General features: G+C 38.2%; 1 protein-coding gene across 6 annotated transcripts in view; it reads left to right on the top strand.

Annotated features, from left to right (window-relative positions):
• The window catches only part of DPYD (dihydropyrimidine dehydrogenase), a 735,717-nt gene that overhangs the window by 246,348 nt on the left and 472,592 nt on the right, over positions 1 to 16,777 (top strand). For all 6 annotated transcript variants that reach the window (XM_070746537.1, XM_070746536.1, XM_070746535.1 and 3 more), the window contains one exon: positions 5,574 to 5,661. In XM_070746537.1, coding sequence (XP_070602638.1) covers positions 5,574 to 5,661 — 88 coding nt within the window. The remainder of the gene's footprint in view (positions 1 to 5,573; positions 5,662 to 16,777) is intronic.

Genomic DNA, 16,777 nt, shown 5'->3' with positions numbered 1-16,777 from the left:
TGTAACAGCAATGGCCTATTACTACTGAAGACACATGCGGCTCATGATCTGATCATCACCAATACCATCTTTCACCTGCCCACTTGCAAAAAGACGTCCTGGATGCACCCATGCTCCAAACACTGGCATCTTATTGATAATGTCATTGTGCGGAGGAAAGACAGACAGGATGTAAGGATGACCAAGAGTGACCAAGGCCTTGCCGAGTGTTTTGGACAGACCATAGACTCATCATCTCCAAATTAAGCTTTCACATTAAGCCAAAGAGGGAAATGTGTAATGAAATGTATCAATGTCAGTAAACTGAGGAACCCCAACACAGCAGCTTCACTAGCAGAAGATCTGGACAACCAACTCTCAGAGCTGCAATTAGAGGGAAATACAAAGAAGGACTGGGAACACTTTTGGGACATTGTGCACTCCTCTGCACTAAAAGTTCTAGGACCCTCACACAGGAAACAGCAGGACTGGTTTTACGAAAAGGATGAAGAGATCAAACCCTACTTGCTGAAAAGCACCACCTTCATTTTACTTATCAGAACGACCCGTCATCAACAGCTAGGGGAAATGCCTTCAACAACACTCGCAGGATCATACAGGGCAAGCTTTGCAAGATGCAGGGTTTCTGGTTGAGTACCAAAGCAGATGAAATTCAGATATTTGCTGATAAAAACAATGTTAAATGATTCTATGAAGCCATCAGATCAGTGTATGGACCTCAGCCCTCAGTGAGCTCCCCGCTACTGGGCATAGCTGGTGCAACTCTCATCACTGGGAAGACCCTGATTCTACAGCATTGGGCCAAGCACTTCCCATCTATATTGAACTGCCCATCTTCCATCAACAATGAGATGATTGACAGAATGCCCCAGATGGATATCAACCATAGCTTGGACACCCCACCATAGGCCATCAACCAGCTGTCCAGTGGCAAGGCCCCGGGATCTGATGCGATACTAGCAGAAATTTATAAGGATGGTGGTGTAGTACTTATCAGCAAGCTGTTCCAGTCTTTCTGGAATCAAGGGACCATTCCTCAGGAACTGAAAGATGGTCCCATCATACACCTCTACAAGAGGAAAGGGAATCAACAAGTCTGTGATAATCATAGAGGAATAGCACTGCTTTCCATCGCAGGCAAGATCCTTGCACAAGTGTTGCTGAACCGCCTGACTGACTACCTGGAATGAGATCTATTACCTGAAGCAAAGTGCGGTTTCCACAAAAAACGTGGCACCGTGGACATGATCTTCGCAGCCTGACAGCTCCAAGAGAAATGTCAAGAGGAGAATCGTGAATTGCAGGACGACTGCCCTGAATGATGGATCAGAGCAGAAAATGCAAGCCAGTGTGGATAATTTTGCAGCAGCATGAAACAACTTTGGTCTCCTTATCAACATAAAGAAGCCAAATACCAAGACAGTAAAGGGACAAAGCTACAAGTAGTGGACCAATTTACATACCTTGGCAGCACCCTCTCCTGTGCAGTGACAATTGACATTGAGGTCAACTGCAGAATCGCCAAGGCCATTATCTATTTATAAATAAATGGCAACGGAGTCTATGGAGAAGGGCGGCATACAAATAAAATAAAATAAATAAATAAATAAATAAAATAAATAAATGGCAACATTTAAATTTGGCAATTAATATTTTTCTCAAAAAATTATTAAAAAAATACATTTAGATTATTACAATTAGAACCTATTTTTTTTAATAAAGTTTGGAGAAGAAATTTGCACTCAAGATTTTGAAAAGAAGAGTATTTCTGTGGAAGGAATTCATGAAGTGAATGCCCTCTCTCTGGTAGCCTATTTTGAGATTGCAGAGGTACTGGGAAGGCCGCTTTTGAATATAGAAACATAGAAACATAGAAGACTGACGGCAGAAAAAGACCTCACGGTCCATCTAGTCTGCCCTTTTACTATTTCCTGTATTTTATCTTGCAATGGATATATGTTTATCCCAGGCATGTTTAAATTCAGTTACTGTGGATTTCCCAACCACGTCTGCTGGAAGTTTGTTCCAAGGATCTACTACTCTTTCAGTAAAATAATATTTTCTCAAGTTGCCTTTGATCTTTCCCCCAACTAACTTCAGATTGTGTCCCCTTGTTCTTGTGTTCACTTTCCTGTTAAAAACACTTCCCTCCTGAACCCTATTTAGCCCTTTAACATATTTAAATGTTTTGATCATGTCCCCCCTTTTCCTTCTGTCTTCCAGACTATACAGATTGAGTTCATTCAGTCTTTCCTGATACGTTTTATACTTAAGACCTTCCACCATTCTTGCAGCCCGTCTTTGGACCCGTTCAATTTTGTCAATATCTTTTTGTAGGTGAGGTCTCCAGAACTGAACACAGTATTCCAAATGTGGTCTCACCAGCGCTCTATATAAGGGGATCACAATCTCCCTCTTCCTGCTTGTTATACCTCTAGCTATGCAGCCAAGCATCCTACTTGCTTTTCCTACCGCCCGACCACACTGCTCACTCATTTTGAGACTGTCAGAAATCACTACCCCTAAATCCTTCTCTTCTGAAGTTTTTGCTAACACAGAACTGCCAATGCAATACTCAGATTTAGGATTCCTTTTCCCCAAGTGCATTATTTTACATTTGGAAACATTAAACTGCAGTTTCCATTGCTTTTACCATTTATCTAGTAACGCTAAATCATTTACCATATTACAGACCCCTCCAGGAATATCAACCCTATTGCACACTTTAGAGTCATCGGCAAATAGGCAAACCTTCCCTACCAAACCTTCCCCTATGTCACTCACAAACATATTAAAAAGAATAGGACCCAGAACAGACCCTTGTGGCACACCACTTGTAACCTGTCTCTGCTCAGAATACTCACCATTAACAATAACTCTCTGATGTCTATGCTTCAGCCAGCTTGAAATCCACTGAACTATCCAGGGATTAAGTCCAATCTTCACTAATTTATCTATCAGCTCTTTATGTGGAACCGTATCAAAGGCTTTGCTGAAGTCCAGATAGGCAATATCCACGGCACCATCTTGATCCAACACCTTTGTGACATAGTCAAAGAACTCAATGAGATTAGTCTGACACGATTTGCCTTCAGTAAAGCCGTGCTGATTTGGGTCCAATAAGTTATTGTTTTTTAGATGCTGATTTATCCTCTTTTTGAGTAGAGTCTCCATCGTTTTAACTACAACTGATGTCAAGCTAACTGGCCTGTAGTTACCAGCTTCTTCTCTACTGCCCTTCTTGTGGATAGGCACAACACTGGCCATTCTCCAATCCTCAGGAACATCTCCTGTTAACAGGGATTTGTTAAACAAATCAGTCAGGGGGGTAGCAATGACAGATCTGAGTTCTTTAAGAACTCTGGGGTGGATGCCATCTGGACCCATTGCTTTATTTATCTTTAATCTTTCAAGTTCTTCTAAGACATCGGCTTCTAAGATCACTGGAGCTGAATCCGTACAGCTGGAAGCAATGCTATATCCCTCTATAATATTATTATTATTTTGTAAGGTGCCTTTTGAGAAAACTGAACAGAAGTAGCTATTGAAATGGTCAGCAATCTCCTTATTCCCATCAATGCATGTATTATTCCCGGTACTAAGCTTTGTGATGCTGCAGTTTTTCTTCTTCCTATCACTAATATATCTGAAGAAGGTTTTATCCCCCTTCTTTACAGATTTGGCAATTTCTTCCTCTTTTGAGGCTTTAGCAGCATATATTATCTGTTTCGCCTCCTTCTGTCTCATTTTATACACCTCTCTATCAGCTATACTTCCAGACTCTTTATACCTCCTATAGGCAGCCTTTTTTTCATTGACTATAGCCCTTACATCATTGCTAAACTATAGCGGTTTCTTCTTCCTTTTACCTTTAGTTACTTGCTTTACATAAAGTCTTGTGGCTTTTAAGATGGCCTTTTTTAATACAGTCCACTGGGTGCTTGCTCCTGCCATTTTATCCCTCCCTTTTAATTCATTATTTAAATATTCCCCCATTGCATTAAAATTTGTTTTTCTGAAATCCAATACTTTGGTTGCAGTATAGGATTGCTCACCATCAGTTTTTACATCAAACCACAAACATAGATGGTCACTGCAACCTAAATTTTCTCCCACCTTGACCTCTGAAACCCGATTCCCATTGGTAAAAACTAAATCTAGAATATTCTCCCCTCTAGTTGGTGTCTTAACTAGCTGTGCCATAGCTGCTCCTGTAAAGTCCTCTACTATATTCTTACTTTTGCATGTAAGGGCACTGGGGATATTCCAGTCAACATCAGGCATGTTGAAATCAATATATGATAGTGTGACACAAGGACAAATATTCCGTTATGTCTGTGGAACTCAAATCACGCTGATTTTGCTGTTAAGTACAAAACTTCAGTTGCATTCAGAAATAGGCTGATACTGAAACTCTTAAAGGGCATTTTCACAATATGGTTTCTGAACACTCTGGCACAAATCCAGGTCTGTGATCATCTTTTAAAGTTTATGTTGAGTGGACCATTATGTCCTTGAATAATCAACTGTGTGACCAGAGCTCCTTAATTTGATTTTGTATGGTGCAGAGCATCACTAGTTGTGTGATGATATAAAAATCAGATAAATAAAAACAGTTTTAGCTGTTTTTATAGTTTTTCTTTTAAATACTTGTTAACGATATGAGACATTTATTATTTTTGTCTTATTGCACACCAACCAAAATCGCTTGTGAGGCAAGCGGCTATATAAATTAAATAAATAAATTTATCTAGATTAATTTATTTCTTTAAATTAGAAAAATGAATACATTTTAAAAAGTGACCATTACATATGCACAGCATTGGAAAAAAGGAGACACTCCGACAAACTTAACCATTATTAGTAAAATTATGGAATGTGCCGAACTATCAAAAATAACAATGGAAATACAAAACAAAAATGATTCAGAGTTCTACAAGGCCTGGGAGAAATGGTTCAGATGGCTATCTAACTTTAAAAACAACAAAACAAAAACCAATCAAAATATCTTAGTATAAATCAAAATAAAGATATACACAATAGAAATTCGGACCAAAATCAATACAATCCCTGTCTGAGTTCAATCCACTTGATAATTATTAATAACTTACTAATATCATAACTCACAAATACTTATCACTAACAAAAATAACAAACATAATCAAACTAAGTCGTCACAATCCATATTCCTGCTAGTTTGCAGGTACTACTCCCCCTCTCTTTTTCTCTCTTTTCTTTCTTTCTCCTTGTTTCCTTTCCTCCTTCTTTTCTTTTCTATCCCACCTCCAACTACCTTTCCTTTCCACGTCACCCTTGGACTACTAAATACTACAGTTATAAGATTATCCAAATAAGAATATTGAATACAAAATAATTACATATGGACAAATATTTGGAATGTATATACAACAATATATATAAGCTACTGTATAAAAATATTGTTTACCCCCTCCCCCTCCTATTTCTCTTTTTGTATTCCCATCCCCCATTCCCTTTTTTTAATAACCTAATAAAGTATTTTTTTTTAAAGTGACTGTTAAAGTTATGATGACCTCTCCAATATTATCTTTCAGATCATCTGTGGAACACGCCTTTCGGTGGAAGAACTGACACTCAGGGCTTTAAAGGATGATGGTTACAAAGCAATCTTTATTGGGATTGGTAGGAATTCCGTCTTCTTTTTATACTTACTTTTAGCAGGAACTGTTGTATCATGAATTCTATCTTGGTAAGAGATCTTTAGCAAGTGATATACAGTACTTGAGTTTTTAAAATTTCCTATCTACTTTTCATCAGACTAAATTTGGAAATGACCACCGTCACCCGCACGTTAGTACAACCAACTTTGGAATGTCCCATTCCTGGATGCTTTATCCATCATGAGGGACAAGGGACGTCAGTCTTACCTGATACACCTCTCCTCAGAAAGGTGGATATAGCATCCAGCCCCAATGTCAATGTTGGACTGTTGGCTTCAAATCTATGGGACGAATGTGTTGTTCATTGACTATGGGACAAGGAAATCTGTTGCTTTGTTTTTTTCGTCAAAAACTGTTAAGGATAGCAACAAGGTTGGGACCTGAACAGTTTTGACGGACTCAGTCTAATCAGAGAGCAGACAGAGTTAACCCATTTTTGGATGCTATATCCACTTTTCTAGAAGAGGCATATAAAGTAAGACCAACGCCCCCTTTCCACATGAAATGATTATCTGTTAAATTGTGATTATGCCAGTGTTACTATAGGAGTTTAAAGTGGACTTAAGATACCAAATTAATTTTCATGGGTGAAGATTAAATTGAAGCTGAGTCTCCCCAAAGCTAATCCAAAATCTTAACCACTAAAACCAACTGATTCTCAGTGTCTTTCTTTGGAATGATGAAGTTATGAAATAACATTAGCTTTGGCATTACATGCTATGTTGTATTAGGAACAGAGTTAATAAAACCTGAATCAATACGTTCCAGTACAATTATCACATTTCTAAGGAGTGCTCTGTTTAATAGATGTCACTAATTTAGTCAAAATCTCAATATAATCATTAAGTAACAGAATTCCCTAGAGAACTTATTTATGCTAAATTAATGTCAGCAGATTGCAGAATCAACATTGTCTCAACAACCTCTACCTCTGTTTATTTGTTTGTCTATGTATTCTTTATCTCTTAACTAAATAATATGGTCAGATGGATTTTTTTTTAGTATACACAGAATTAACTGTAATGCCAGGAGATAATTATTTATGTTTACTTTGCAGTTCACTAGTTTATTTTAGAGGCATGTGTAGAAAACTGCTTTTCAAGTATTCTACTTAAGAGGGGTTTTTTGAAGAAAAGAAATAATGAAAAACAGATGTTAAATATTTGATATGTTAAATCCATAAATTTGATTTTTAAAAAATATTATTTTAATACATGCAGTTTAGAAAACAGATGACTAACATTGTGAAGTTATTACATTAGTTATTCCATCCATCTTTCATATAGATGGAATAACTAATGCAATCCTTGGTATGGTGTGATCTAAACCTGGTGAACGCTTTTTGCTCTAGCAGTATTATTTCAATGAGATTTTTTCAGTTGTTTAGTCTAATTATTAATTCATTACTTGGATTTATCCTGTATCGAGGTTGTCCTAGTAGGAGAAAGTTATTTCTTTAAAAAGTATTTAATACGTTGATGATTAATCTGAAAATTAATCCTGGGAGGGTGGAATGGCTGATTTCCCTGATTAGCAAGGATAGCTGGCAATCTACCTGGAAGATAGAAAAAATATTGGTGGTATAAAACTTCTGTAGTGAAGCAATGTAGACAATGGGATAATCAAACTAAATGAACATTGAAGAAGACGACAAATCTTGTATTATTACAGATATTAGCATGAGGCACCTTAAGGCAACTTAAATCTTGAAGCCTTACCTTTATTACTAACCCATCTGATTCCTGCCAGTCCTTAACAAATTATACACATTGCAGACCATTTGTCTTAGCTAGCTTTGGTGCATTGCCTTCAGCAATTATTGTTGGTAAGTACTGAAAAAATCCTTTCTCTGCATTCCTTTGCCCATGTGACTCCTTTACTACAGTGGACAACACATCCCATTAGACTGCAATTTCTACAGAAATGTACATGATAAATTAATTAGATTTCTCATAAAAGAATACCCAGGCATAGATGATGTTCAGTATACCTGTTTTCTCCTAGCAGGCTGTAAGAACACCGTTGCTTACATGTAGCCAAATTCTGTCTGTCTGCAGTGAGAATGAGGCAACGGATTTTACTAAAAGAAATGAATTCTTATCATCTGGAAAGTTAACTTTGTCCCTGTCTAAGACAATAATAAATCTAATGCTATGTTATGCTGTTGCGAGGCTCACAATATATGTTAGTTTTGTGGAACATAGTCACCACTTGCCTTTCACAGAAGCAAGTCTGAATATATGACTGTAATAAAAGACTTAAGATCTCTTTGGATCGCAACTTTCTGTAAAGTTCACATTTTTATTCAGGTGTTGTTAGAAAATACCCTTTAGTAATTACCCCCTTTATGGGGGTTTCACGTGGTAGCATATTTTGAGGACTTATTCCAATAAAGATAAAAAAGGAGGTGCCCTCCTATTCCTCCCCAACTAATTCACCCCCCACCCCAAAGAAATAAAGAGTTTTTGCATTGGCCAGTTGCCGAAGATGACAACACTGGAAGCATCATTTTTAATAAAATTTGGGGGGAATTTAAAAAAAAAGAAAATACCCTTTAATTCACATAGTACCTATCTCCACAGTGTATAGGAAAGATCTTGACCTAAGATCTTTCATATTTACATTTTACAAGTAATAAATACGGAAGTAAATAAATTTCATCAAGATACTGTAGGTAACTATTTGAGATTCAGATAGTCCTCAACTTACAACCACTCATTTAGTGACGATCTGAAGTTACAATAACAGTGAGATAAATGTTCTATGACTGTTTTTCACACGTACCACCTTTGCAACACCCCCATGTGATCAAAATTTGGATGCTTGGCAACTGGTATGTATTTATGATAGTTGCATGTCTTTCGGGACCTTCTGACAAATAAAGTCAATAATTAGGGAAGCCAGATTCACTTAAGCACGTTACTAACTTAGCAACAGCAATGATTTACTTAACAATGGTGGCAAGGAAGGTCGTGAAATGGGGCAAACCTCACTTTTCAAATGTCTTGCTTAGCAACAGACATTTGGGCCTCAATTCTGGACATAAGTCAAGGACTACCAATATAGTTGATCTACTTTGGTTGTTACTTTCAACTCAGTCAAGCGATTGATCAGGTTCTTAGCAGGAAGGTAGCTTTCCAGTCTTGAAATGCCTTTGATCTTGACAAGTAGAAGAAAAATAACATTTCTTCACTCCAAAACTAGCTTTGGTTTAAACCTTAGTGGACATATTCGTGCCCTATATCACCCTGGCTATATTTTCTCCTTTCTTCAAGATAAAATTTAGCCATCTATAAAACAATCTGCAGCAAATAATAATGCTACTTTAGTGAAACCTTTCTTTCCATTTTTGCAAGATTGCAGAGGTTTATTTGGCATTTAAACGATGACTCTGCAAATGATATGCATATTTATCTGCTAAGGAATGTGAATGTACCACCAAATCCCTCCTCAGCATACACTGGGCAAATTGAGTATGCACAGCCAAGAGAGGTATGAGACTTAATGCTCTTTATTGATCTAGACGTTGCCTAAGTGAACATAATAAGAAACAAGTTGCCCAACTGTTCTTTTTTTCTTTCTTGTTATTGATTACAAGAGTGGTAATTCTTAGTACAGCAACAACTGTTGTTCTCCATCTGGGTATTCGGTATAATAAGCTTTGCAGGTTTGTTCTCTCATGTGATTATACTACAGACTATTGTGATTTATATAATCCTAAATCCGTTCATTGTTTGAGGCCTTCCATGCGTACAAATTTCCATGGGGTCATATTTCTTGATAATTGTACATGAGGCAAGATGCCAGGTTACCATCCCTCTTGATTTAATCCATTTGACAAACCATGTACCTTTCATTCTTCTTTACACCCTTTGCTTGCAGAAGAAATTAGAGAGGAATACTTAAAGAGCTTGATTCTATCTATAACCAAGAGCTGGGCTAAACTGCACACCATGGGGTTTTTCCCCCCCGATTATTCAGATAAGTAACACTTGGAAATGTGTTAGAGTTGGAGCGCAAGGGGGGGGAAATATTGTCAGGGAAACACAGAATTCAAAAGCTCAGTTTCTTTTCATTATTTTCTCCCAAACCTGACCTAGTTATTATAAACTCCGTTTATGAAGTTGCCTTATACTGAGTCAAACTTCTGGTCTTCTGAGCCTTGGGTTGACAGCGAGTTTTCAAGAATGTGTTTGAGAATCTGTTTCGATGCTCAAAACTCTTCCACCTTGACAGACCAAGGAATAAAGTGGCATGTAAATGATGGGATTTTGTGCAGGCGAACATTTGTCCTACTTTCAAGCTGAAGCATTTTTATACCTAGCACTTGCACTGCGGCAAGGAAATCAGACAGTTCGATTTAAACCATTGGACCAGAATATCTCCGAGACCGCCTCCTGCCGCACGAATCCCAGCGACCGATTAGGTCCCACAGAGTGGGCCTTCTCCGGGTCCCATCAACTAAACAATGTCGGTTGGCGGGCCCCAGGGAAAGAGCCTTCTCTGTGGTGGCACCGGCCCTCTGGAACCAACTCCCCCCGGAGATTAGAACTGCCCCTACTCTTCCTGCCTTCCGTAAACTCCTTAAAACCCACCTTTGCCGTCAGGCATGGGGGAACTGAAACATCTCCCCCTGGGCATGTTTAATTTATATATGGTATGCTTGTGTGTATGTCTGTTAGTATATGGGGTCTTTCTTAAATCTTTAAATATTTTAAATTGTCAGATTATTTATGATTTGTTTCCACGTGTTGTGAGCCGCCCCGAGTCTTCGGAGAGGGGCGGCATACAAATCTAAGTAATAAAATAAAAAATAAATAAGTTAATATTTTTGTAGACCACTGAGAGTCCTTCTGAGGGAGATTTAAAAAGGTGATTAATGATTTAATTCTAATTAACTTTTGCTATGTAAGGAACAACGTTCGCCATTTTGAATTTGCTCAAACATATTACAGGTTTTCCAGAAAGTAGCATGAATGATGTTTTTTGCCTGACTTTTGGGTTTCAATTTGCATGTGTTGGTGGTATGGGTGCCAGAGTGCTTAGTAGCAAAATCCTTATATGTGAGATAACAATAGCAGTTAAAATCTCTACTATGACATAACAAAACAGAAATGCCATAATGAAAGCAGTTGTCTCTGAACACCTAGAAAAAGGAGTGGTGTCAAACATTCCAGACTGGGAATCTGCAATAAATCTCATTGCCAGGAAAGTATATGACTTAATTTGCTGCTAGGATAGGTTTGTTCTAAAGTCTCTCAGGGCATTACATAGTACAATGTTCCCTCGATTTTCGCGGGTTCGAACTTCGCGGAAAGTCGATACCACGGTTTTTCAAAAACATTAATTAAAAAACACTTTGCGGGTTTTTTCCCTATACCATGGTTTTTCCCACCCGATGACATCATATGTCATCGCCAAACTTTCGTCTGCCTTTAATAAATATTTTTTTTAATAAACTTTAATAAATAAACATGGTGAGTAATAATCTGAATGGTTACTAAGGGAATGGGAAATTGCAATTTAGGGGTTTAAAGTGTTAAGGGAAGGCTTGTGATAATGTTCATAGCCAAAAATAGTGTATTTACTTCCGCATCTCTACTTCGCGGAAATTCAACTTTCGCGGGCGGTCTCGGAACGCATCCCCCGTGAAAAGCGAGGGAACACTGTATTTTAAATAATAATCTTCATTGCAACTAGGGTGAAGAAACCTCATTGAACAACTGTTTGTCAGCATCAGGAATGATTCCCACATATAGCCTTGGCAGTTTGAACACATTGCTTCTTCTCCTGTCTTCCATATTCTAGTGGTTTTTTTCATGGTTTTGAAACCGAGGCATTCTTGAAAATTGACAGAACTGCTGTCTTTGTCCTGAGAAACTCTGGCTTTTGGTTTATCTTTTGTAGATAAGTACCATATTTTTGGAGTATAAGACGCTCCGAAGTATAAGATGCACCTAGCTTTGGGGCAGCAAACAGTACAGATGATATACACTATTTGCAGTGTATTTCTGTGCATGTGTGCCTGACCCACTAAAATAGCAAAAAATTGGAGAAATGAACATTATGGCAGCATATTAATGCCAGAAAGTATTCTTAAATGTAGTCACATTAACTCCTCCCAGTTATTTAAATAGATCTACTGCAAACATGACTAAGTCAGGGCTTAACTCAGCTGCCTTATCTTAATACTACAAGAGGACATTATTATATTTCAGAATATACTTAGTTATTCTGAGTGCAAGACCAAGCTAAGACATTATTAACTAAGACTGAGATGCAAATCGAGATGTATAAAATTCAGAGTGAACCAGAGATGGGTTCCTCACAGTTCGGACCGATTCTATGGAACTGATAGTAATTTAATGGTCTGGGTTGCTGGAACCGGCACTAATCCAAGCCTGCCACGCTCCCAAATTGTATCTCTTGGCAGTGCCATACGTATCGCCATCTTGTTTTTTGCTTCTGCACATGCACAGAAGCTGGTTTTTTTCACGCAGCACGTCAAGGAGTGAACCAGCAGTGAAGAAAACCAGAACCCACCCCTGGAATGAACCATTATTTCAAGTAATAATTGATCACATAAGCGGCTTCCTTTGTTGCTGGCATTAAAAAAAACCTCCTGAACCTTATCAAATGTTGCCATGCTTGCTACCTAAACCATATGAGGGCATGATGGCTCAGTGGTTAAAGATACTGAACTTATCAGCTGGAAAGCTGACAGCCCGTGTTTGAGACCCAAGCACTGTACAACAGGGCAAGTCCCTGTTCCTTGCCCCAGCTTTTGCCCGCCTAGTAGTTTTAAAGCATGCAAATGTAAGTAGATTAATAGGTACCACTTCGGGAAGGTAACAGTGTTCCATGCACCTTGACGTATAGTTTTGCTGGCCACATGACTATGGAGAATGTCCTTGGACAATGCTGGCTCTTTTTCCAAGAAACAGAGATGAACACTGTGCCCTAGAATTGAGCACAACTGAACAGGGAAAACTTTTACCTTTTGTTATCTAAAACCACTTAGCCATTGCAGTCTGAACTATGTAGGTTAGTTAGACTACAAATTAGTTATCAAACATTCTAATTGAGATCAACTGTAAACATGAGGATGCTTGGAGGCAGCTCAATAAGAATTAGCAATTTGCTGTCTTTCATGATGCCAGAAAATAGATATTCTGATCTTGTTCTGTCTGTTGACAGAACAGGCTCTGCAAGAAGCAACTGGTTAGGAGGGATTGGAAATAGAATATGGCAGTAATAAGGATCTTTGAGATATTTCTTTTGCTGTTAGAGTTTCCACTTCCAAACTAACCTTCTGATTCCCTGCAGATCCCACAGCTGCATGTAGAAATTGCTAGAAGTTCAATCTCTCAGAGAAGAGATTGCATTCATTGTGAATTCCATATGAGGTTGTCATACAGCTGGATTCATTCTTCATTCTTTTATGCCTTTCAAAATATTGAAATGTTTCTGTAATTGAAATTGACATGTTGATATGTGAATAATTATATCAGAATTTGAAAGACAGCATGCTCTTACCTCTCTCACTGGCCAGGAGCTTCCTAAGGAAGATGGCTTCAGCAAGATGGACCTTTATTTGAGGCAGACACAGTGTGTTGAAAACACCTTGCTTTGCTTCTCTTCTCAATTCCCAACATCAGCTCCTCTGGAATTAAGTACAGGTAGTCCTCGACTTACAACATATCATTTAGTGACTGTTCAAAGTTACAATGAAACTGAAAAAAAAAGACTTACGACCAATTTACATATGACCATTGCATTATCCCCATGGTCATGCAATTTACATTTGGATGCTTGATAACTGACTCACATTTATGACAGTGGCAGTGTCCCCAGGGTTCCTGTGATCACCTTTTGTGACTTTCTGACAAGCCAAGTCAGTGGGGAAGCCAGATTAATTTAACAACTGGGTAACTAATTTAACAACTACGATGATTCACTTAACAACCATGGCAAGAACAGTTGTAAAAGAGGGCAAAACTCGCTTAACAAATTTCTCACTTAGCAGCATAAATTTTGGGCTTCACTGTCATAAGCTGAGGACTACCTGTATACTGAATGCCAGCTTCCTGATTGCAGGATTGTGCTAACCTTATTTATTGGGCACAGATTGTACATTGGTGGTGGGAAGACACACAAATAGCTATTGAAGCCTTTCAGGCAGTAACTCGCTTCTTCAACTTCAGGTGGATATAAAAGCAAGCATAGGGATTTCTCTCTATTGCAATATATCTGGGTTCCTCATTTTACTGACCTTGGAAGGATGGAAGGCTGAGCCAACCTTGAGCAGGTGAGACCCAAATTGCCAAACTTCTGACAGTGGTGATTAGCAGAAGAAGCTTGCAGTACTGTATTCTGATCACTGTGTCACTTGCAGGCAGCATTTTATAAGGATTTTACCTCTCTTTTTCCCTTATTTTTCTCCCATTATGTATCTTGTCTTTTTAGGCTAAACCATTTTGAAATAACAGAAATACATGGATAAATCAGACACTGCTTTTTCTTGAAAGTGGGCAAAAATATAATAAGTACAGAAACAAGGCATGCTTCTACAGTAAGCTGGAAATATGTTTTGGTGGACGATGAACCAAAGAATAGTAAAGGAAAAGAATTATATTCAATATTTGGAAAAAGAACTAACATCATTTTTGAAAGAAAACTGGAATGAGGAAAATTTGTGGGATACAACAAAGACTTATATTCGGAGTCCTACCATCGCATACACTATAAGAAGGACTAAAAATTAGAAATCACTGATCGACAGAATAAATTAGGAGAACTAGAATATAAAATGCAGACATAACCCCACAACCATAAGATTAGAGAGGAAAAAGAAATACTTAAACATAAGATAAATTTAACCATACAAGAGGAAGTAGCCTCAAAAAATCAAAGTAGCGAGACAAAATTATTTTGAACACGCCAATAAATCGGGAAGGTGGTTGGCTACAAATTTAAAGAAAGAAAAAGAAAAAAAATAGTTGGAATATTAAAATGGGACTATACAAATTCAGATGGAGGAGAATATATATATATATATATATATATAGCGTCAAGGAAATCTGTTTTGAACAAATATAGGTAATTCTCAATTCAGGACTCTTTTAATAATTATACACAGTCACATCAACAATGGAATGGATGCTTTATTGCCCATAAAGTACTTCTGGGCATCATCAAACTTCATGCCATCTTTTCCCAGTCACATGATTGCATTTAGGATGCTTGAAACCCTGTTTGTACTCATGACCAATTGCCAAGTACCCTGTGATTATGCGTTCACACTTCCAATTTGTTCCCCAGCTTCTAAAGGGAGCCTATGGGGAAAAATGGCAAATGGAAGGAACAGACAATTTGAGGTCCATGACCTCAGCATGCCAAGAGATTTTCCCTTCCCATCCACAAAGGAGGGGAAGTTCTCCCACATGCTGGAGGAACAGACTTCAGATCTGGTGATAAAGCTAGTAAAACTGACATTCTGAAAAGCTCTCAATAGATTCTTTCAGATTGCCCTCCTCGATAGTGTTTTAATGAGCTGAGGTTGCGCAGTGAGTAGAGTGTAGTACTGCAGGCCACTAAAGCTGACTGCTAGATCTGTAGGTCAGCGGTTCAAATCTCATCACCGGCTCAAGGTTGATTCAGCCTTCCATCCTTCCGAGGTAGATAAAATGAGGACCTGGATTGTGGGGACGATATGCTGGCCCTTTTAAAAAGTGCTATTGCTAACATGTTGTAAGCCACCCTGAGTCTAAAGAGAAGGGCGGCATAAATATATATATATATATATATATATATATGTGTGTGTGTGTGTGTGTGTGTGTTTTTATGTCGGATCACCCTGGTATATTTCAAGGAACGTCACAGCTCCTTTTTTGCCTCTAGGCCCAACCCAGGGCCACTTCAAGGCAGTTAATTTTTATTTATAGCCGACAACTATATTCTGTATGTGTCAAATGTTTTTTTAGCTGGAATTTTAAAATTAAGGGAGACTAGGATGGTCCCATTTCGGCCTTGTTCTGGCCTCATCAGCTAGCCACACCCTTCCTTACTGGGATTTGATCCTGTGGACTCTGCCTTGTAAGGCAGAGACTTAGCAGAGGTGCTATCAGATCAGATCCCTTCCAGCTGTGTACCAGGGAGGGGCTATATGTTTTTTTATGTCGGATCACCCTGGTATATTTCAAGGAACGTCACAGCTCCTTTTTTGCCTCTAGGCCCAACCCAGGGCCACTTCAAGGCAGTTAATTTTTATTTATAGCCGACAACTATATTCTGTATGTGTCAAATGTTTTTTTAGCTGGAATTTTAAAATTAAGGGAGACTAGGATGGTCCCATTTCGGCCTTGTTCTCGCCTCGAGAGGCAAAAAAGGAGCTGTGACGTTCCTTGAAATATACCAGGGTGATCCGACATAAAAAAACATATAGCCCCTCCCTGGTACACAGCTGGAAGGGATCTGATCTGATAGCACCTCTGCTAAGTCTCTGCCTTACAAGGCAGAGTCCACAGGATCAAATCCCAGTAAGGAAGGGTGTGGCTAGCTGATGAGGCCAGAACAAGGCCGAAATGGGACCATCCTAGTCTCCCTTAATTTTAAAATTCCAGCTAAAAAAACATTATATATATATATATATATATATATATATATATATATATATATATATATATATATATATGTAGATTGTTCTGAGTTCGGGTTTTGCCCTGTGTAATGTTTTGCATGTCTATGCGACGTTTCGGTAAAATCACATTTACCATCATCAGGCTGGAGTTCCAATCTCTGTGTTTTTGCAAATGAATATTAGCAACTGACATTCCTTCTTAGCATGTAGTGTGGGGGTGGAGATTTGCTTTGAATGTAGCAAATAGATTGGGTGACTATGCTTCCGTGATCTGATTGGTTGGTGTAATCATGGTTATAGAAGGAATGGTATGAAGATTATGAAGTGTTTTGTTTAAGTCTGATTTCCAAATATAAAATTCTAAAATCATAATAATTAAAGGATTGACATATTGATTATAATGAAGTTTTTATTTTGTTTAAGGCTGGTTTCCAAATCT

The sequence above is a fragment of the Erythrolamprus reginae genome, chromosome 3, assembly GCF_031021105.1.
Source record: "Erythrolamprus reginae isolate rEryReg1 chromosome 3, rEryReg1.hap1, whole genome shotgun sequence".
Classification (NCBI taxonomy): Eukaryota; Metazoa; Chordata; class Lepidosauria; order Squamata; family Dipsadidae; genus Erythrolamprus; species Erythrolamprus reginae.
The sequence above is the reverse complement of the archived record's forward strand: the minus strand, read 5'-3'. Positions and strand labels throughout refer to the sequence as shown.